At 38.0% G+C, this 23,928-nt stretch overlaps 1 protein-coding gene across 1 annotated transcript in view; it reads right to left on the bottom strand.

The window, feature by feature from the left end:
• CDK13 (cyclin-dependent kinase 13) overlaps positions 1 to 23,928 on the bottom strand; it is a 45,879-nt gene that overhangs the window by 21,517 nt on the left and 434 nt on the right. The window contains exons 2-6 of the mRNA XM_010581821.1: positions 23,084 to 23,924; positions 12,017 to 12,622; positions 8,196 to 8,363; positions 7,779 to 7,918; positions 5,600 to 5,770 (exon numbers count right to left, since the gene is read on the bottom strand). Coding sequence (XP_010580123.1) covers positions 5,600 to 5,770; positions 7,779 to 7,918; positions 8,196 to 8,363; positions 12,017 to 12,622; positions 23,084 to 23,924 — 1,926 coding nt within the window. The remainder of the gene's footprint in view (positions 1 to 5,599; positions 5,771 to 7,778; positions 7,919 to 8,195; positions 8,364 to 12,016; positions 12,623 to 23,083; positions 23,925 to 23,928) is intronic.

Here is a 23,928-nt window from a genome sequence, read left to right as displayed (position 1 = left end):
GGGGGGCCGGGGGGGCGGCGGGGTGGGCGAGGGGCGCAGTGAGGCAGGCAGAGCAGCAGGGGAGAATGATCCAAAAGCCTACATAGATGACGGCTTTTAAGAAAATATTTTCCAAATGTAATTTCATAGGGAGGACGTTTGGGGTTTCTCAAAATATCTGATTAGATACAGATCTGAGGAACCAGGAGACCAGAAGTGCCTTATTATGTGCAAATTTTAATTCAACCATTGTATAAATGCATCACAGTAGTATCTTGAAATACAAAAATGCTTAAAAAAAGGATCCCTTCCCTGCCTCATTCAGTGCATGGTATGTACAATGCTGAGCTGTTGAACAGGTTTTCAACATTTTGTTCTGTACTTACTGTTCAGAATCAGACTCCAGCAGATTTTCATTTCCCTAATAAGACTCCTCAGCTGCTTCTACGCAATACATAAATATTTTTTTCCTCCTTGATTAATTAAAGATAATTGGTTTATATTTACTCTTCAATTTCCTTAACATTTCTCTTCTGGTACTCATGATACACTATACTCCAAGACAGTTTTAAACAGAATTTTATCAAACAGAGCTTGAAAACTAAAGAAGAAATTGTCCTTGACGTTTCTTGCATTTAAATTCCTTGAAGTCCCTTAAACTGACATTCATCTCTTCTTTCTACTCATGTTTTACAAACCTATTTTTTAATTTGTGAAACACCAAATAAAGGCATAACCACTGAATTAATCACCTTAAGACTAAAGAAATCATCACTGCTATATTCGTTTTTCTCATTTAGATATCACAAAACTTACTGTTTAGGACAAATTTAGTCTAATAAAACCAGAACATCTCCTTCTTTTTTTACATTTTCACCCAATATTAAGTTTTTATTTGATGACAGTGTTATTCTCCCATTGCAAGATCAATTGCATTTTCCTCTTGAAACAAATCCAACCCAAACGCCACGTACATGGAAACATGTTGTGAAATAGGCACATCAGCCAAGGGCATACAGAAGCCCTGGGAGTAAATACTGCCCTTGTTTCATCACATACTGCAGGGAAATAAAAAACCAAACAAAAAACTTAAAGCAGAGGAGAAGTAAACCAAACATATCAGAAATCTTTGATTAAGAATCAGGGATTTTTCTCATTTTGCCATAACATGGATCAAGTTGAAAAGCCACACAATTAGGTCTGCACTCATTGTAGACCAGAGTCCAGTACAGCACACACAAACGGGAAGCACCACTCAAGCAGTCACACTATTCCTGATAACTTAGTTGTAGCATGAAAACTATTTGGGTAAGAAGCTTCTATCGGCTATTTCGGGAGCAGCAAGGCAAGCTGTAGATCATTAGAGGTTTCTGAAATTCAGATCAGTTTGGTTTTACTCAGCTTCTCAGGAAATCCAGATAAAGCTAGCTACAATACAAGTAGAGAAGGAATCCTGTAGTGAAGTATTCTCTGACGACTACATGATTGCTGTCACAGACTCCTTCCAAACTACAACCTTTCACGCAAAGTACTCCTTGATGGCTATGAGAAAGTAACCTGCTAGTCATACAACAATGTACAACAGGCAGTGTCCTTTTGACACATGTATTACAGTACTGTCAAGATACATACCAACTTCACACCTAAAAAGGTTTGTTAATTTGTACTGCAAATCAATTCAAATTTTAATCTATCTAAAGTAAACTTAGATCTTAAAATTAATTACAGAAACACACACACACACAATCCAAACAGATAATCCACACACAGAAAAAAAACCCAACAAAACTCCAAGCTGTGATGTTAACCAGGTCTTTTTTATTAAGAGTCTCCCATGCAAATTTTTACATCCTCCCTCAGGTTGGCAATTAAAAATACCTCTTTCAGTCAAAAGAGGAAGAGATGTCAGTCAGTACACCTACTGGTTTTACACTCACAGCAACAAAAACTAAGTAAGCACTCTCTATGTGTTTAGTAAAAGGAGATCATGGAAGTCCCACAGCTAGGTTGTTGAGCATTTGCAAACAGCTTCTAGCTGATAAAGAGGCAACTGAGAACTGAAGGACCATCTCACGTGATCAAAGAAAAAAAGAGGGAGACACCTAAGTCATGTAAGTGATGGACTCACTGAGAAAACAAACCAGAGCTGACAAAAGTTCAAAGTAAGAAGGGCTTTTTTTCTAATGATTCACTTTATAATTGATGAAGTGGCTCAACTAAATTAGCTTCTGAGGTATATAGATTTGAATATACCTACGAAATAGCTCCTTGTTTTCAACTTCTGTTTTAAATCTTGTTTCCTTCAATTACCGTTGCACAGGGAATATCACACAAATTTCTCAGACAAAAAAAAATTCTGAGAAGATGAAAAGCTTCTGCAAAGTACAATCCTCCTGCTCCAAACTCTGCTCCAAAAGGACATGAACTGAAGTTCATGAACATGAACTGCAACTAATTTGAACTACTATCAAGCAAAGAAGGAAAGTTTAATTGCCCGCAGACTTGGTTGTAAGCACCAACAGTGTCAAGGCTGCTTCTACTACTGTTGCAGACTGACACCCACAATTGCTCCTGCACTAGCTCACTAGAAGAAAATATTTTCAACAAAAATAACCAGAGTTCTGAGACTTTAGGAAAAAACTGAACGGAAACTATAGCTCATTGGTGCTATCAAGTCAAATGAGGCTTTATGTCCTGAGAGAACCAGAGGAGGTTTTAAAAAAAAAGTCTGCTGAATTTACTGTTAAGTCAGATTACACAGATCACACACAAGGCAGAATACAAACTATGAGTCGCACGTTCACATCCCCAAGTTTGTGTGCTCACCTATCTCCCTCTGAATGACAAGTAGGGGAGAAAAGCCTACATGAGAAACCTAGGAAATGGATACTCCTCACCACACCCAACATACACATTTTACCTGGCAGAATCATGCCTCAGAATCAAGTAGTAATTAGTAAACAGTAATGCCGTTCAACTCTATCATCAAGGATGTCTCATACATAATGAAGACTGCAAATGTAAAAACTTCAGATCTTCAGTACAGCAGACATGTATCACCTACTCAGCTGTGTATGTGCCCAACCTATACAAAAAAAATTGTTCTGTCTGATGTGCTGTATTTCCACTGATGGAAATACCCTTATAACATAACACTGCTCCAATGTGCTACGTTACTTTTTCTAATCATTGGTCTAGAAAGAATAAAACCAATCCTATCCATTAAAGCTGTTCCTATCATTAAGCTTATACCTTAACCTGGCCAGGATTAAACACAGATATATTTTTCTTCCACTTTTTTTAAAAGTAGAACACAGTTGAAAATATTGAGATAAGTCAGATAATCCTGTGTCTTCCAAACTTCTGAGTATATCACTTAAAAACACCTAACACAGCTCAAAGCATCAGGAAAAGTTGTACAAGCCAAGCCATTGCTGGTCTGCAGGCCAATGTTACTATCTTAAAAAGCATCCTTAAAGCAAGAACTGTACAAAGTGTACCCAATATTTACATAAGTGTCAGAAAACTAAATTTGCTGCATTTTAAACTACTGAGATACAACAAAAAAAAAACCCCAACCCTTCAGTAAATAAGTAGATGAGTAATAGGTCAGGATATGGTAGGTGTCCTTAGACACAAAATTAACCTTACTCATGTTAACTAGAGGAACATGTGTTGACAGAAATGTTCTCATTCCCTACTTTTACAAATGGGATATCAGCAGGGTTTTTAACTATATTTCAAAGCTAAGATAGGCATGTAACACCTTAAGCATAAGCATGTTCATCAGAGGACAAGACACTTTGTCTCTACTGTAAGCTGTGCCTGAGTAAGACATCACTACCACTTTTATAATGGTTCCTTCTTAAGCCAAGCAGCCTACTTTTGTGTTTGCAACAGTATACCGTGAAAATGACCAAACTTCCTCCCACTTGCATTGGTAGACTACAGTTTGGACACAATGTCTCAGCTATAAATCCCCATCTTACAATGAACTACTCATTAGAGAAATACAGAATGCAGTGCCTGAAAAAAACCCAACTTCCATCTTGTCACAGACAAATCTTAATAGCACAGTCTCATTAGCATGCTAATGCTTTCAAGAGACTATCTGAAACTAATTTTATTCTAGCATCTCCAGAGAATCCCTTTCCCTTGCAAATTTTCTAAAATGTAATTGTTTTAATAAGCTGTTAAGTAAGAATGAGAAATAAATTGAAAGCAATATCAAAAGCACAAATACAGACTTGGACAAAAAAAACAAAACCAAAAACATTTGAAATTAATGAGACACACAGTTTGAAGCACACCAAAAAAATTTAAAATTCAATCCTAGACATGGCACCAAACAGAAAGGGAGAAAATTAATTAATGAGTCATTAAGTGTTAAGTCAAGGCTCAGTGTGGTCTCATTAGCCAAGTGGGTTAGATCTAATTAAAACTCAGTACAAGATTCACATGAAAAGCCTAAACTGGCTGTTGCACACTGTCATGGTTCAGAGTGGGTACTGACCACTGAACCTGCACATATCTAGAGTCTTTTGCTAGATGTGTCGTCCTACTTTTAAACACAACAAAAAAAGCCTCTCAGTGCTGTATACCCTTTAAGGTATTATACTTTCTGAAGATGCTATGAAAAAAACCCAAACTAATTCCTGCTTAATTTTGACAGCCATCTTCTGACTTACCACAACATCACCTGGTGTTTCTGCTGGCTATGCAGTACATACAGTGTTTTCAACCCACACTGGTGCTGGGCATGCTGTATAGCAACTCAGGGAGGGAAGAAGAACAGGTACCACATTCCAAACACCCTCCTCAGCCAAACCATGTATCACATTGCCCACGGGACGCTAAAATACCCCAAAATGACAGGTTTCTAAGACTTAGACCTAAAAGGAAATGGCCTCCAAAGACAAAATGACAACTCTGATATCAAAAGTACCAAGCAACAACACTGCATGATTTCCACTGTGTTTGCTTGATTCTCAAGGCTAAGGAGGTTGCAGTAACTGAAACAAGCCAGCCTTAGCACTAAAGGAACCAAAAGAGTAAAACTCTGCATGCCTTCTATTTGTGGAAAAACACCCACCCCACCCCAATCTTGCTTTTCTTTTTTTTCATTTATCCTTCTTCTAACCTTCAAGACACACATGCCCAATTAAGAAAAAAATAACTGAAGCACAATTCAAATATAACCAAGGCCTACAATAAAAAACATGTCTTCAGCATTGAGCCTACAATATTCCAAATGATACAATACTACAAGGAAAATAAAAGCCTAAAAAAGCTCACAATTAAGAACTTCCCATTGTTGCTGGCCTCCCCAACCCGTGAGTGTCAAGGAGTCAAACATCTGCTCCTCTCCAGCAAAACTGGAATCAAGTAATAATTTTTTTTAATCCTACAGAATATTTGCAGAACTGTTTTTATGAGCAAAAGGCATAGCTGAGTTAAATACAGGACTTCTGTTAGTAATTAAAACAAAATTAAAACCCTTTGTCAAGCATCATGATTTGCAAACATATTTTTAAATGAAGCTTAACTTCAAGTCCAGTGTAGCAGATTACCGTATTAAGAACAAGACCAGAAAGAGCTACCCCTGTGTTAGTGTACATACCTTTGTCCTTCTTGAAGTCCAAAGCATCTTCCTTATCTGTCACTATTTCCTTCATGTTGATAATGCTTTGGTGATTAAGCTGTCGAAGAATCTTAATCTCCCGAATAGCTGTAATTGGAAACCCTTCCTTTTCATTATCCAGACGTACTTTCTTTAGTGCTACCATTTCCCCTAAGAGAAAATTTAAATAAAAACCATTAAGATTAGCAACCAAACTATGGGATTTAATATTGAGTTTGCTCGTTTGTTTTTAAAACCCTTCCCATTTGTTACTATTTCTGAATGGATTAAACAGTTAACATTTTGTTGCTTGTACCGAACACTACGCTAAATAGAAATAGAATTAACCATTGTTGGGAAACAATCACATGGAGAAGCAAAACTATAAATGAGAATTTTCAGCTACCCACTGTAAGGCCTGTCTTATTCCTTCTGCATACCTCACTCACCTGTGTCCTGATATTCCACACCAGGTCTATCAATAAACCCCCATACAAGAGTGATTATCAACAGCAGCTTTAGAGACAGAGGTCTATATCTGCTCTGGATTTCTTATTACTACATCACCACAGGTCAGAATGCATACACTTAGCCAGAAATACTACATAGTTCAAGATACAAGGCAAATGACTAAAGAGTTCTCAAATTCATCACTATACTTTCTACAAGCAGAAGTGTCACCACCATGTTTACAGTGAGGAGAAATTTTCTTTATTATTTTACTGCAGGCTGGGCTGGATGAAGCTGGATTCTGCAAAATGGCAGGAGCATGATCTACTCATGATGGAGGATATCTACAGACTGTATGCCAGCTCAACCATTTTGTTCTTGGAAGTTTATTGCTGTGTCTGGGAAGTTTACTGACAGCACAGATATCTTTTTTAGCTCTAAAAAGGACTTACCCTACACCAGTGTATATGATACATACACAATAGATCACATTCCAGTATGACACAACATCCACTTGCTTTGAAAGGTATGTCAAAGGCCATAATGCCACTTTTCACACAGGATTTGAATCCAAAGCTAATGGAAGATTTACTGTAACTGTATGGACCCATTCAATACAGACAGCAACAACTTCTACTGGAGGTTAAGAAATGACTGCCACACACAAATAACCTGAAGCTTGCCAAAGAGGCAACATGGTTATGATAGGATTAAAAAGTTAAATGTACGAAGAACAGAATCCCAGGAGAGCAGGAAGAAGCTCCTAATGATGATTTGCAATGGTTCCCAAGGTAGAGTTAAAATCTGTGATAGTTCACCTTAAAAACTAAAGTTTGCAAACTGCGACAAGCACAGGTGAAGACTGAAGAAGGAATTATAATTACACTGCTCATTCTTCTAGAGATCAGAAGGAAGGAACTGAGGCTGGTATGTGATGCTATGTGATTCAGTTACTGCTGAAGTAGAAAGTTATCCAGCATTCAAAGCATGCACAAATAACCCAGAAGGGCAAACAGTCACAGAAAGAACTACTAATTGAACATAAAACGATCGAGCAACATACAGCACATACGAAGAATTGATTTTAATGCATTATTTATTTAGAAGTAGTGACAACATTCTTATGTATCGTAGTGGTGACTGCTTGCTCTTTAGAGCAATAGTTTAACATGAAATTTAAAAATTAAGTCACTGTTGTAAAGTCAAGTTATACTGCAAGAAAAATACCCAATATGCAACACTTCAGGGCTGTGTTGCACAGAGGCAGATTCTCTTCCTACTATCAGCTAGTGACTATTGGGAATATGATGAAGAAAAATGGCTAAATCTCATGCATAGCTTCCTCGCCCTTATACCCCTTTACAAACTTCATTATTCTTTGTCAACCTGTCTAGGGTGCCATTTTGCTTCCCCAGAGTATTTACCCTCTCTTCTTCACTAGCTCAATTGCATGTAGAACATCAAAATTCAAGAAATATGAATTAGAAATTAAGACTACTCAGCTTGCTTTCAGCCACAACTTTACAGATAAATGATTTTCCAAGGCAGCAAAAGAGAATTTCTGGTTTAGACAAATGCTAGATTTAAAACTAAACAAACAAAGCAACAACTAAAAACTTTCCCAACATTAGAGGGCAGAATACCACAAATTTTACTCAATATAAAAACAAACCCAAAATACCCTGTTCATTTTAGAACTGCAGGACTACTTTTACTTTTTTGAACTTACCTGTGTCTTTATCTCTGGCTTTGTAAACTTGCCCATAAGTGCCTTCACCAATAATACCAATGATATCAAATTTATCCACACAGCGCTTTCCCCAGTCTATTTCTTTTTCTTTCGTTTCACCATGTCGTGGTCCACATATTCTAGAAAACAACAAGCATTTCTAAGAATACAGCTAATATATCTAAGTATTGTCTTAACTCTGAAAAAAACCTCAATGCTAAATATTTCTGAGACATTATTAGATAACTGGCTTACTACCATTAAGTGCAACCAAATAAACCATGCAGTTTGATTCAAGCCTCATTAATATTAAAAGTCATTAAAAAGCAGAGTTCTTTTGAGAAGAATATATTTTAAAGAAACTATTATCACTTCTACTTGCTTGATAGGCTTTTAAAAAAAGTCTAATAAGCATACTTTGGTCTTCTCTTGCTGTGTAACTGAACTGCTGGTTTCTTTTCTTCAGGACTTTTGGATAAGTCAGCTCCTCCAGGCAACTCAGGTGGAAGTGGCAAATCTGCAAGCAGATGGCGAAGTTTCTTCTCTGCTTCTTTAACTGACTTCACTGAAAGATTCTCTCGCAAACTATTAAAAAAGACATAATTTTGCTAATAAGTTGAACACAGTAGAATATTAACATACCTAATGGAAAACCTATTGGAATTATTTTTTTTAAAATACATTCTAGGCTGTCAATGCATCAACATTTGAAGTCTCTGCTCTCAGAATTTGCAGGACTTTGATTTATGCTTTACAAATGGCTCACAAATAGCTCTCTGCAAGATGCACAGCTAACTACCAAAATTCTAAAGAACCTATGCAATCAGATCTTTCTGGTGAAAGCTGAAGTTAGATGATACAGCAAGCCTTACCAGGCCAGACTTCTGCCACACAAACTTCTTCTCAAGCTTATGGTCTAGACTATTAAGAATATTCAGAGTTCAGGTGCTGTCAGACATCAGAAGTATAGTGGTAAAATCTGTACTCTTACTGACTTCTCATATAAAAGAGAAGATTACACTGATCCAGTTCTCTATAAAGTCGGTCTCCAGAGATGAGCTTCACGGTTACAATAACACTGTAAGGCATTACGACACAGTCCACACCATCTCATTTACAGATTCCAATCTCATACATCTGGCTGAAACATGCCAGATTCAACATGTTTCTAGTGATCAGCATGCAAATCAAGTGGAAAAAAAATCAGATAAAATGTTTTTCTTCCATGGGTTACTGATATCTGACCATTTTTTAATCATCAACCATAATTAGGTAACAGATACTGACAATCAATCTCTGTCTTTAGAAAAATCCCCCAAACACATGTACAGCAATGTATTCCTTTAACAATTACTATATGCAATAACTCTAGAGGTGCTCTCCCCATTCTAATGGGGAAATTCTGAAAACATCATACTCACTGCAGGATTTTTTACTTTTTTTTTTTTTTTAAACACATGATTGCATTTTACCAGAACTTCCTTCAGTTTAGATAGATTTGTGCAGCTACTGCATATCCAGCAATTTTAAAGCCATGACCGTCTCTAAACTTTATATAATTACATAACTGTTTCTCCGCACAGGACTCTCATATAGTATTCTCTCTTTAAATTTCAAACTTTGTCACTGCATCAAGAAAACTTTCTGTCATGCTTTGAGGGGACATTTCCCAAGACAGCTGCATTTGCCAAATCACACTATTTTACTGTCAGCTTCCTTCTCTGGGAACCTTTTCTGGAGGTTTTTCTACAACTTCTTACCTATTTAGTTTCATAGATAAAGCAGGAACTTCTGTAAATGGAAAGATCTTGCTATCTTCCACCATGGAGAATGCATATGTTATTTCTTACATTAATTGCAATTAGCAATCTTTATATATTTAAATAAAGCATTGCAGTGTTTTGCATATGTCTATGCTTCCCAATGAAAACAGAACACTTGAATATCTTCTACCACTTCTCAAGCTGCCACTGCCTGAATTTAAAGCAGCACCTCAAGGAAGCATATACTACCCTCATCACAAATGTAATGGTTAACATGCTATAAAGAATAAAGCACCTTTGGACAGTGCATGTAATTATCACAGTAAAGAAAAATCCAAAATTTTGAAGTTCATATAATTGTATTTCCTCTCACAATTTTGCCCTCAAACTTTCAATATTATATGAGAGGTTCTGAAACAGATTTTAAAAAGTGGTATATGAACATGGAGGCAGTCAAAAGCAGCCTTTTTTTCAGGTCTGTTAAATCACACATCATTGACCACCAGAACAGTTTTCCCTCTCAGCTAACCTACACAGTGATTTTGCAACACTGCTGTTCCTTTAGGTAGGTTTTTTTGTGGGTTTATCAGATTCTCACTGAACTTCACAACTGACACGACATTAGGAACCAGCCTGTTCTGCAGAGCATCAAGCATTCTTTGTTAGCACAATTTCCCCACAGTAACTCTGAGCCCAAGGTAAATACCTCTGTCCTCCTCTGCCCTAAAAAACATTGATCATTCTTCTTTGATGACTTAAGCTTTATCATGACTTTTAATCACAACCATCCTGATCTGAAGTTTATACCATCCTACAGGCAAAACTAAGCAAAGCATAAATAACATTCTATTACTTGTCATTAATCTTTGTAATGCAGCTGTTTGCAAGCATTAAGCTTTTTTTTTTTTTAAATGAGAATGAGCCCAGTGCTGATGGAACCAAGCTTAATTGTAGCTTAACTCCTCTGCGCAGTTTAGCTATACTTAAAACAGGTATTACATTAAAAAAATACTAATACTGAGAAGCAATTAGCCAGCTTCAAGATGAAATCTCATTTCATATTATCACAATCAACACTGCAACGCCAGTCATATATTTTAACTAGTTAGCCTAGTTTTTAGTTAAAACAGTAAATCTTGCTCTCAGATAAGTGTCAGAAATCCCATTTACCTAGAGAGGATGGCTTTGTCATAAATTTAAATGCAACTGTACATTCCCACACAGATGTATTCTGAACAACTGGAATGACATTTGCTAGAGTGCTGAAGGGCAAGAAACATGATTTCTCTTTTACTACTTAAAAAAAAAGTATCTGTCTAATACCTGGTTAGGTTGTATTTATTGCCAAGGCCTCCTGTGCATCCTAATGTTTAACATAGCATTAAATTACTAGCAAACATGAGAGAAACATTTACACCTCTAGTTATAACTACTTTTAGTAATCGAAGAAATACTACACGCTTCTCAAAGAACAAGAGAAGACAGGCTAGTTTCACAGACATGGAATACAAATAAAGTACCTCATAAGGTTTTGAATTTTTCTTTTACAGTTTGATTTTTTACAGAGGTATATCACACTTAAATTAGTTATTACTCCAATGCTACAAAATTTTGTTTTACTTGTTGTGAGAAGTTGATTTCGTGTATACATGCGAGAGGCATGTAACACCATGAGTAAAAACAAAAGCAATTTTTCTCACCTTCATCACCAAACCAAAAGAAAAACAGTAAATTACAGCTCAAGAGCATAATTTTCCAATACAAATCACAGCACATATTCTCTGTTAGGACTATGAAGAGACAATGTAGTCTAAACTCAGATGACACTTGGAATACAGACATGAATTTCTTCACTACAGACTAATTTTTATGCTTCAAAAGTGAACACAAATGACAAGCTGTGAACCTCACTTCCATTATATACACTTAAAATAATACTGATCTCTGAGATAATTATACTAAAATAACACAGAGCTATGAAAACAACTGCTTTCCAAAGGGAAGAGAATCTTTACCTCAAACCCCAGCTAATTAAAGAATTTTCACATAATGCTACTGAATTCAACTTTTCCCCAGAAGTATGCACACGTTCGCACTGAACTTGAAATCTTGCATCCTTGAATGCATCCTTGCATTAGTCCCAAAGCTATTACGTACCAGCAATTTTAAATCAACTCTTTAGTGTACTTTTTATTGAAAGATTCCTCCTAGACTAAATCCTTCTCTTTTCAAGAACCAGTTAAATTATTTTTATTTTAAGATCAAATTCTTTCAGTTCAATAATAATTGCCATGTTAAACAACTGAAGAGCAAGAACAAACTACCTAATGCATCAGCCTGATCTGGCAAATATGTTTATATTTATTTTCCAAAGGAAATAATCATGACAACAATAAAAAAAAGTACAGACGATAACAACAACATTAATAAAAAGGAACAGACAACACCAAAAAGCAAATCTATGTCACAACTCACCTATCAGTTTCTTTATCTTCAGGCAGCGTGGGAGGCAAAGGCAAGGGTGGCAGTGTGGAGGTTGGTAGTGCAACAATTCGATCCTTTTCCTTGGTTACTACACTTGGTGTACTCGGTTTGCTTTTCTCTTTTACAGTGACCGGTGGCTGTTTTACAACAGTTAATTTATTCTCTTTTACTACTGTAGGTTTCTGTTTAGTAATTTTGTCTGCAATTAAATTATTTTCCCCTTTTGTTTCAGGAAGTGAGACCTTTGCTTTTGCCTTGTCATTCTTCAAATTTGCACTGCTTGTAGGAGAAGGTGTATGCTCAGTTTTTATTTTCTTCAGGTCCTTTACGTTGTTCACTTGAGGTGCACTTACAGCAGTGTCAGTGTTTCCCTTAGTAGGTGTTGAAGTATTGGAAGCTTTTGCACTGGCTTTGGCTGCCTCAGCAGCTCTTGCTTTTTTGTTTTTGTTCAGCTCAGCAGCCAGGCTACTCTTCAGAGTCAATGTACTAGGAGAAATACTTGAATGACGACTTCTGGATCTAGACAATCTGTGTCTGCTACGAGACCTCGAGTGCCTTGATGAATATGGACTTCTGCTTCGAGATTTTGCTGATCTCCTGTTTCAAAAAAGTAAAGATTTACCCAGTTAAAATTTAGTCTAGCTGCTTTCCCAGTATATCTGCTTTTTTGACAAACTACTTTCTTTAAACCATTATCACCATGCTTATAAACAGAAGTCTATGAAATAGTAAAGATCGTGCATAGAAAAAAAAAAAATCTATAATCAATCAAGATCCTACACCTAAACAGTTTGTTAGAAAATGTTAAAGCTCTTGGATGTAATTTTTCCCATTAAAAAACTGTAAAATACAAATATACCTATAGGACAGATGTTTCTTTTTTCTCACTACTTATCAGAGATATTTTTCTCCTTTAAAGAAAATCTGATGCTATGCAACTTGTACAAACACCTTTAGTATATGCAGTATTTGAGAAAAATTCAGCTGGCTACATAACCAGAACTCAACAAAATTAAATTAATGTTACAACATGACAAGAAAAATCTAAATACAACACTGAAGCAGTAATTGTATCAACTTAAGTTTTACTTTCACAATTGTCATTAAAATAAGTTAGTTAAAACAAAAAATACTGACTACTAAAGGCTGCAATGTAACCAACTGAAAGACAGCAATAAATCTTATCTTTCCTTTTTTGAAATTTAACTGTATACTTTTCCCAATAAAAACGAAAGTACCCAATACTTGCTATAGCTACTGATAAGCAAACATAATCCACAAGTAGGCCTGTGCTATGCGTGCATCAGAATACAGAAACTAACAGAAAAAAAAAAAATCTAAGCCATCTACAAAATCATAGCAGAAAAACAACCTAGAATGAGGGTGGGGGTGGGGGGGAATCTTAACAGTTAGAAAAGCATACTTTAACTGTGCAGAAATACCATTTAATATGAATTATTTCTCCTTCAATTTTTCAAAGGGATATCCTAATTTGCCTAGTAGCAGTTTTGAATCAGTCCTTCGTTAAAAAGCAAAAAGGAAAAAATTTAATTGAGGTGAAGGGCATGGAACAAGTACGGTAGCCTAATCCACTACTATCACACTGAAACATTATGAAATAAATGAAATTAAATGTGGGGGGTTTAATCCATTTTACCACACTAAGAATAGCAAGAGTATTCACCAGATTTACAAGTATTTTCTTGATTAAAGTTTGGTGGAAATCTATTTTGCTTGAGTATATCACTTGAAGGGGAAGAAAAAGTATGATCAAGATTGAAAAAAGTATTCATCAGCTGGACAAAGAAAAAGCATCAAGGAATATCAAAAATAAAACTTCTTGGAGATACAAGAATTTCAGAGTTCGAAGGATAGCACCAGTGTATGGAGACTGCCAAAACAAAACAAACAAAAAAGCCAACTACAGTCATTATGGTCAGGATTATCCACCCCTATGTCAAAATTAATTTTAGTAACAAATTAATTCAGTTTGAATTATCAACACAAGAAATTACATTTCAATACTTCAACTGAACAAATATTTAATATAGTACAATAATGTTTCTATTTTGTGTGCAATATTTAGTAATTTCCAAATTTATATTTTTTTTCCTGCATTACAAAAAGAACTCTTTTCAGTCATCTTTCTAAAGCAACATAAAAAGTCATTGAGATGAATCAAGATTACGTAGGAGTGATTGAAAACAATGTGTAGGTATGCACACTGTATACTACAGCACAAGCTTCAAAATTCTATAGGTAAAACTGAAATTGATCCAAATGGCTAGACACCCTTGAAAGGAACAAAAAAAAAAAACCAAACCAAACCAAACAAACAAAAACCACAAAACCCCCAGATGAGGACAACTCTTGGAAACGAATACAGTTCAATTCTATGCCAGGGAGCAGGTTTTATAGAATTTTCTGGCACAGCAGGATAACAATGACAGGCAGTAATAACAACAACAACAATAATAATAATATAAGTTTTTTACACTTAAAAGAAAAAAAAAAGCAAGCTACACAACTCTGTTCTCTGAATTTTCAACCAAAATTTAAGGGTTTGGTTCACTCTGGTAAAGAGATATTAACATCCATGTCCATTAAAAAATAAATAAAAACATAACATTGATCAGAAAAACTCCCTTGAAAACTCACTTCTGCTCCATTATGAATCATGTTGCTGAAGTCATTTTTCTCATTATTACTTTGGAAATCTAAGTACTAAAACCCTCAGAAAATTTTCAGAGGTTTGGCCAAACCAGAGTAAAAGTAAAGAAGCACAAAGTTCCATAATACAGAGTCAAGATGGCGTAGTAGGAAGAAAAAGGAGGGCTGAGACTATCCAGACAATACCTACACTTCAAATGCTAGGCCAGAGCTCTCCTCACACTGTTATCTCACTTTCCAAGAGGAACTACTATCTCAGGCAGAAGTATACTGCTACAGATCCGCACCAGCTGTAGAATCAGTGTAATTATATTTCTCCAGCATCAAGCACAAGCTAACAAGTCCCATTAGTCCTAAACTGACTTCTATAAATGGCGCATCATTTGCGAGGATGTCACTGACCTGTCTTGGAAAACATATGCTTGCACAGCTTGTTCCTAGATGAGCTATTTTAAACTGACACTCGCTCCAGTTACCTGTAGAACGCAACCTCCATCCCAAGGACCTCATTGCAACCTGTACTAAACTTAAACCATGCCCCAAAGGTCTCAAAATCAGTTATATTTCTTTCATAAGTACAATTTCTGGTTTGTTTGCGGTTTTCAGGGTTGTCTGGTTTTTTGTTTTGAAAGGTGCTTAATATAAAGAAAGTAATCTATGTCACAAACAGAAGCACGGACATTAATTCCTCATGCACTTGATAGGAGAAGTAGCAGCTTAAAACACTACAGTTGCTGAGACACCATACCTGATCATAAGACTGTTTCTGTTCCACTTTGGGTCAAAATAAAACAGGTTCATTTAGATCTCTACTAGGATGAAATGAGAAAATCTGTTCAAATTAGTGACTAGTAATGCTCACCAAATCAGCTACCATAACTTGGTGGGGAAGAGGCAGTTTTGAAAAGCAGGGGCAGAAATAACCTAAATCTTTATACTTTCCTTCAAAAATGTATAAGGAAGCCAAGCATTGACAGTGGATTGATGTACGTATTTTACCAACATTAATCAAGAGAGTGTGGGATGTGAACACAGATTTATGCAAGCTTAGCGAAAAAACCCCAACCATTCTGCATCCCAGGTTTCACACCCCAAATGACAACAGCATAACTTTGTCATGTCAGCACTGCATCCATGTGGGAGACAGCAAATACACATGCACACAGATATTTAAGTTCCAGTACATACTACAGCCCTTAACAGCAGATCAAAATTATCGTAGCCTAGTTATTAAATATGTTGACTGAGTACAGTCTCTGCACTGGTTTAATTTTTCCAAAAGTTTTTCATTATTTAATTTTATGTCAGCAAAAGAAATTATGTTGCATTAGCTAGTGCATGCCTGTGCTATTAATAAACTAGAACTTCCTTTGGCATCCCAAAGACCTTTGCAAGAATCACTTACTGTATGTACCTTGTCCACTGGGCTAGACCCAAGAGAGTTACAGCAAAACCATTAACACTTTCAACTAAACAGACAAATGCTGAATCTTAAGTAAAAGGCAGCTTTGTCAAAGTGCTAGTTATTCAAGTTACAATGATAAAATCTGCTGTTTTCATAAGCCTAATGATCATTTCAAATATTCAACTATCACTTGCTTTCATCAGCATTAGTTCAAAAGTCCCAAGAGAACCTTCCAGGCTAGACAAAACTTATGTACAAGTTTCTATCTATAAAAATGGCACAAACCCAAAACTATGGACATTTACAAGCTTTCTGTCAGAAGCATATACAGAGCTCAGAGTGGAGAAATATTGCCTTATACATAATAGAAACAGCCAATTCACTCTGTTCAGAGCTAACACTCATTTGACATAAAAGATGCAGTCACAACAGCACAGAAACAGGCTCACAGAATAGCCAGTGTCTGCCATTTAACAGGATACTGACATTTTACTGGGACCCTGAAAAAACACCAGGAGAGGCATCTGAAATATACAGTACTCCCTAAATCTTCAAACAGATTTCTATTAAATGTATGCGCATGCATAGGCACATATATAAAATGCCTTATCTGACATTCATTCATCACCAACTATTTCATCTTTAGTTAGGAGTTTGTTTTTAACACAGGAAACAGGAACAAAAGAACAGTGGCTACAACTGCACAGAACTGCATTGCAAACTGCAAATAAATCCAACAAAACAATCCAAACTTTTTTTTTCCCCAAGCCTGGACAGATCAGGAAGTGTACTAAACCTAAGGGCCACGTCCCAGTCTCCCAAACCAAAAGCACCAGCATCTGTTGGTAACACACATGGGGAGAGACTACTAAGAAGCCGCTGTTTCAGGTAAGTTTCCTCCAATGCTTCTTCCTATTTGCACCCACAAGTTCTGCAGCATTTGCAAGTACCTTTGCCACACTTAGCCATTAACAGTCTTCTACAAGCATCTTGAGTTCACTTCACACAGGTCTATGTCCCTACAGACAAGATAACTGCCAGACTTCATGCCATTCATAAAATCACTTCTGAACCATACACAGATTTCAATATGTTTTTATATACGGAGGGGAAAAAAAGAAAGAAAAAAAACCTGATTTGCCTAAAAACAATAAGTATCATTAGGACTAGCCTGCATTAGAGCTAAGAAGTTGTAAAGCTGCTTTTTTTCTTCCCCACACGCAGCAACAAAGGAGACTAGGAGCACAACTAGATTAGCTGCAAAGGGAAATTGAAGTGATTACATAATATTATGTGTAGCTATAAAATAAAACCAGAAAAAAAGTTCAAGACATTATTTACAAAACACGTACGAGAAGCAGCAGATTTAGAGAAACTGATAGAGGAAGAAAGCACTAATAAGGAAGTCACCCCAAACCCAAAACTCAGCACTGCTTTCCTCCGTTTTTCAGAACAACAAAAAGAATGTTTTTTGTTTCTTGGGGGGGGGAATGTTGGTTTAGGTATCACAATTTTTTCTTTTTAATATTTTTTTTGCCTAGCACTCTAGATTTCATAAAACAAACCAGTATTCATTTTTTTCTCTGCTTAATTAATACAATGTACTTATTCACTGTGTAAAAAAACTACTTAAGATATCAAAGTGTTATTAGGTGCAAGTTTCAAAACTGTTACATGTTCCTTCTCTCAAGGCAACATTCTATTGCACTTCACTGATTAACATATTATTACCAAACAACAGATTTATTAATGAATTTAACAACAACAACAACAAAGAGTCTACTGATGTAATACCACTTACATCCTCAAGCACAGAAGGAAAGAATTCCAGAGAGTAACTGAAAACTTAGCTATATTTTACTATCTTGATATTTGAAAGCACAGAGGAAAGAAAAAAGTAATAGTGTTACACATGTCAGATTTCCAGGAATACAGGTCTCACTCAGCTTGCGTGTTTTTGCTTGCCAAGCTACTTTTCTAGGTCTTCTTTCTTTCCCATCCCAACCCTCCTTTTATTTTAATAAAAAAAAAGCATTACATTTTATTGACAAATCAGAACAGTCATGTGTTATCTTCTCATGTTTGTAAACTTGAAAACCTCTTTTCTTCTTAACCGCTTTAAGAGCAAGCTAAATCCAACATGCTAGTAGCCAGCTAAGTGTGTTTACCTAAGTGCAAACAGTATCATACTTGGAATATATCAGCATCTACAGAGTTGAACAAGGGAACTGATTTTGCCAGTAACTTTTTGACAAGACATAGCACAAAAAGAGCAGAAAAACAGGAAACCAAACAGACCGAAGGAGGTTAAAACACTGACTGTAGCCCAGCTCTTTCATTAACTATCAGTGAATGCTGCATGACTGACTAAGCACTGCCATCTTCCCCTGCACGGTAAGGTCACAGTGTATTTGAAAAGGGAGGCCTAAATTTAATCAATTGGCTTCACTGCAGATCTTCCAAGACCTTTATAATCACTCAGTAACATAAACCACCTTGACAAAAGATTCTAGTTCATAGTATAGCTTTCCCATGTTGCACTAGCAGGTAAAAGTATAATTCATTTCTTTAAGCCATAACAGTAATAATGCTCTCTCACTTGATACCTTATTAATTAATTTTATTTCTCTAACCCCTAGTTCAAGGTTATATTCTAAACAGATCTGCAAGCAACCACCTACTCAGGTGAAGTGTGAAGACTACATAACTTGCCTTACTGATTCGAACTGTAAATCTTTGAAATGGTCTCCAATACATACAGCATAGGAATACTGAAAAATTCTGAACATTAATTTTATTTGTTTCTTAATTCTGCTTTATAACCCTATGTTTTCAGATGAGAACTCTGCCTACAAAGAAATCAAGTAGCAAAAAGTCAACTCAAATGCTGTGTTCCAAGCACATTAAACGTTAATTTTTCTCAAATGAAGTCCCTTCCTACAATAAGGAAAGAAGCAGTCCAACGAGGAAAAGGAAAGGCACATCAACATGGCTGGGCAAAAAGCAAAGTCCACTGCCAAGTAACAAATCTTAATAAATTCAGAATATGTACTAGAGTGAGAGCACTCAATACGCACTGGAAAAATTAGCTATTCCAAACAGTGAAAACCTATAGTTTCACATTTTAAGTTCTGCAAGATACAGTCTTACTAAACAAGATTAGAGAGCTTTATGTAAAAAAACCCCAAACCTGTTTTCACCAAACAAGGGGGAAAAAAATGACTGAAAATCTCTCCTACTCCTTTAAGTCCAAAAGTAGCAGAATTACTGGATTCAAAGTTATTTTTATATCAGTGTATGAAACCATGTCTTCTCCATGAAGTAGGCATTTACTAACTGAATATGTATTTTACCATTTTCCCTATGCTTGTTTTGGTTTTGCGCATAAATGATCCATATTTTGCAGAGCCTCACTACTGCAGACTAGCTACAGCTAGAGAATGAGATGTCCCTACAGTACCAATAAGAAAAGAAATCTTGTCTTTTTCCTATAAGCAACATCCACACATACTGTAGTACTATGCTAGTAGTGCCCCACCCACTTACTTTTATCTAAGCAGACGGGTAGGTGTATCCAACTTCAGAAAAATGCAATTACTCATCTATACAGCTAACTAAATTAAATGTGCGATCACATAGCATATGACCTGACTGAAGTTATGAAAAATAGTTCTTCTCTTCCTACAATTTCTTCTTAAACTAGTTTCCAAAGAGAGACTTTGTCTGCTTATTTTGTCAACCATGGGGGTTTCTTCCCCCCCCGCCCCACCCCCCTTTTTCTTGTGAATTTGTTAAAAAATCCCGTCAACTTATCAGTGGAGAAATAAATACCTCATACTTTTGGTATTATGGAAGAATTTCCATTTTGAAAACGTGCATGTGCTACTTTAGAACAGCTGTGTTACTATCCACAAGAAAATATAGTAATACAAATCCACCAGCAGCAAGCAAGTAAAGAAGTTTTGTCCAACAAGTAGAAACAGATCAAACAATCAGTTTCCCCAAAACACAGACGTTTACTGCTATTATAATGGAAATGGAAATTAGTCTCCCATTCAAAGAGAATTTTCCAAGTGTGGAATGAGTATCTAATGTCTTTGCTTCTCTTCAGAACCAACCTCCAGGCAACATCACCGAAAGACAGCAATCAGTCACTACTGCAATTCAAAACTCCTAACTCACAGCAATTGTGCTGTTGCTGCTGCTTGAGAAAACCAGGGATTCAAATGAGTGAAGCTGACTTCACTTGCTTCTCTTCAACTGTTTACTAGAAGTTTCTCCCTAAACAGCTCAGAGACCTAGATGAAAAAATCAGCACCCTAGACACATGAGCTTTCCGAGCATGCTAGAACCACTTCATTCTCCTTTTCTACATACCAAAGTAACTAGATAATTTATATAACATTACGGAAGACACATATATGAGATACGGAATGAAAAGAGCAAAAAGACTTGCAGCATGGAATGCTCAGTCACATACAAAGTTCTTACTGTCTTGACACCATTAGAGCTGGATAGAAGCCCAGAATTAAGTCTTTAAATCATCCAGATGAAGAAGACAGGTGCTGTAAGAAGCTGTTGCCTTCATGAAACCATAATATTCTATCAAGTCTAAGGCCACTATACCATTATCTAAACAGCACAGCTAAAATTTTCAGCGTTTTGGGCGTAGTACCACAGAGTTGAGCAAAAAAAGCGATTATGACACAGTTTTGAATAGCTAAAACAATCATATAAATACTTTCAATCTTTATTTCCCCACCGCCGCTGCAATACACATAATACGTAATAGCTGTATGGGAGCAAAGAAACACTAGGTTGCATTTCTCAACACCAGTCAAACATTATGAACAACTGAGCTTATCTTCACACTTTTGGTTTCTTTCGTTTTCTGTGCAAATGACATTTTTACAATGAATGCCACATTAGGACAGACCAACCTTGCTCTCTACATGTAGCAACCTCTTCTTTTCACTCAGCCATTCCAATCCCTCTCCAGTAAACCTGACGATCTGCATTTGTTAACAAAGTAATTTATCCATATGCAGTTAAAGACGGAATGCAAATTACAAATTACAGTTTAACTAGAGGAAGGAAGGCGTGAAGTCACAAAGCTAACTCCTAGGAACAGATCTGCAGCTCAAAGAACATTTACACACTTAGCACAGAGACAATACAAAAATCAGGAGATTTAAACTCTCATGCTTCAAATCACAGGCCCATTACCAACAGAAAAAAAGAAAAACACTCCTACAAAACTTTGCTCTGTAACCAACCCCTATACAACATTTCCTGTACCTTCTACTACAGCCCTATCAGTCAGTGCGTATAAGACAGGATCCTTAACTAACTGGACTGTCAATCCGACTAACAGAGCTATTCATAAGTGCAAACCTAGCATACATAATTTTGCTTGTCATTATCAGCCTTCTTATTCAGGATATAAGCATCTACAGAAAATAATCTGATTCCTAGAGTGTTTAAGTCAAACTATGCATGTAATATTCCTCCTGTTATATTACCAAATAATCTTGAAAGAGTATCCTTAACCACTCTAAACAGGATCTCACGGAACAACAACAATGATAATGTGCTGTTTTTCAGATCACTCACAGTGTTTTCTACTTGAAACACCCTATTGTTTACAAAATTATTCCATACAACCATACCTTAAAACAATCACTATTTTTTTTCCAAAGGCACCTTTCTTCTATCCCTCTGAACAAAGCAGGACACAGTTTTGTTACTTCACTCTTTAAACAGCATTCGATGCACACCCAGGACATCAGACTCTACCAACAGCCAATGAAACACAGGAACGGCTTCAGCATCCTCACTGGATACACTGTGGGACGCCCCAAACGGTAACCGATGCAAAGTGCTCATTAGAAACAGCAGAGAACAACAGTTCTCAGACAACCCACCAGGTAATGCCTTGTAAACAAAATTCTTGCCAGTGGAATGGCAAATCACCTGATACGTGTAAAATTGAGGTCCAGATGTGAATTTAAGTAAGCCTATAAACAATGAGGCAACAGTTAAGATTCCAATATGGAAATTAAAAATCTTAAGTTATAAAAACATACTAAGCAAATACTTTAAATTCCCAGTGGTTTTGCTGCAAGTTAAAATATTTTTAAGAGCTTTAATTCCGCAACACGATTTGTATCTGATTAGAGAGATACAGCCCATGTTTCCTCTCCATATAGAAATTCAAAAAGTCAGAGCAATGCTGACCTTTACACTCTGAGTTCCCACTAACAGTAAGAAAATGATTTGCAAGCACACGTCAAATATATACACATACATAACCTTACTGGGAAAAGAGCTTACACACGTTTTCAGAGGTTGTGTAAAGCACAAAAGACAATTTAACAAAACTTGACATTGGCTCCTTTTCCTAGCAAAACAAAGTCTAAGTCTTTCTATAGACCTCTAAAAAGAACAAGAAACACTTGTAACACAAATTGCCTGTCAGCTTGTTTGCTCTTTAGATTAGTGGGAATTAAACCAAACACAAATATATTTAACACGCATCCTTTTATACGGGGGAACAGGATACATAAAAATGTACCCGAGAATCTCCGTACTTCATAAGCAAGGATTTAAAAATCAAAATTGGTCCTTTGGAAAACCTGTCCTGTGAGAAGCAGCTTAATTCAATAAATGTTCTCATGTCCTTTAATATTTAAAAAGCCTTTCTCCAGCTAGGTGGTCTCCCACAGAGACAAACGGGCTGCAGAAGCGTTACAGGCACCCGCGTCTCCCTTTCTCCCCGAGGCAGGACAGGAAGATCTTTGCACATGTCCCGCTCCCCTTCCTCCCCACCCCAGCTTTCTGTCACCGAGAGGGCAAGAGGCAGAAGGGCTTTTGTTGCTAGATGCAAGCCTCTCCAGCCCAGCCCCAGCCGTGCCCCCCCCCCCCCACACGCCGAGCCCCCCCCCCCCCCGCCACCCTCTCTCCTCCCCCGGGCCCGGACTCACCGGATAACGGGGCTGTAGGGGCTCCGCGACCGGCGCCAACTGCTGTAGGGGCTGGGCGACACATCCCCGCCGCGCTCGTAGGAGCTGTGCCGGCTGTAGCTGGGGGAGCGGCGGCGGCTGTAGGGGCTGAGGGGCGAGCGGCCGCCCACCGGGCTGAGCGACTTGCGGCTCCGCTGGCTCTGCGAGGAGCGGTGCAGCGGGGGGCTGTCATCCCGGCCGGGGCTGGGGGACGAGCGCTGCCGCCGGTAGGCCTTGGGCTCGGGCTTGTCGTCTCGGTAGGCCTTCGGCGGGTCCTTGTAAGCCGACGGCGGCTCCTTGGCCGCTTTAGTCCGGCTCCGGTGCGCTTTGCTCTCCCGCTCTTTCCTGCCGCTGCCGGGCGAGGCGAGGGAGCCCTTCCTGCGGCCGTCGCTGCCGCCGCCGCCGCTGCCGCTCTTGAGTCCCTCCCGGTCCTGGCCCCCGGTGTGATTGTGGCGGCTGCGGGACTTGGAGGAAGACGAGGAGGCCTCGAGTCCCCCGCGGCCCGCCGCCCCCTCCTGCTGCGCCTTCTCCTCCCCCCGCCGGCGGTGCTCCCGGTGCCGCTCCTTGGAGCGGCCGCTGCTGCCGCGGTGCTCCCGGCGGGACCGGCCGCTCCGCTCCGCCTCGCCCCTCTGGCGCTGGGTCCCGCCGCCACCGCCCGAGGAGGAGGCCGGGCTCCCCCCGCCGCTGCCCGCGCCGCCGCCGGCCGCGCCGCCGCCCACCAGCCCTTCGGACTGGGAGCTCACGTCGTCGTACTCCTCCACCAGCGTGCTCAGCCCCCCGCTACCGCGCCGCTTCTCCGCCTCCTGGGTCCCACCGCCGCCGCCGCC

The sequence above is a fragment of the Haliaeetus leucocephalus genome, unplaced genomic scaffold, assembly GCF_000737465.1.
Source record: "Haliaeetus leucocephalus isolate CR32 unplaced genomic scaffold, Haliaeetus_leucocephalus-4.0 Scaffold808, whole genome shotgun sequence".
NCBI classification, from domain to species: Eukaryota; Metazoa; Chordata; class Aves; order Accipitriformes; family Accipitridae; genus Haliaeetus; species Haliaeetus leucocephalus.
This window is presented reverse-complemented; position numbering and strand designations above follow the sequence as displayed.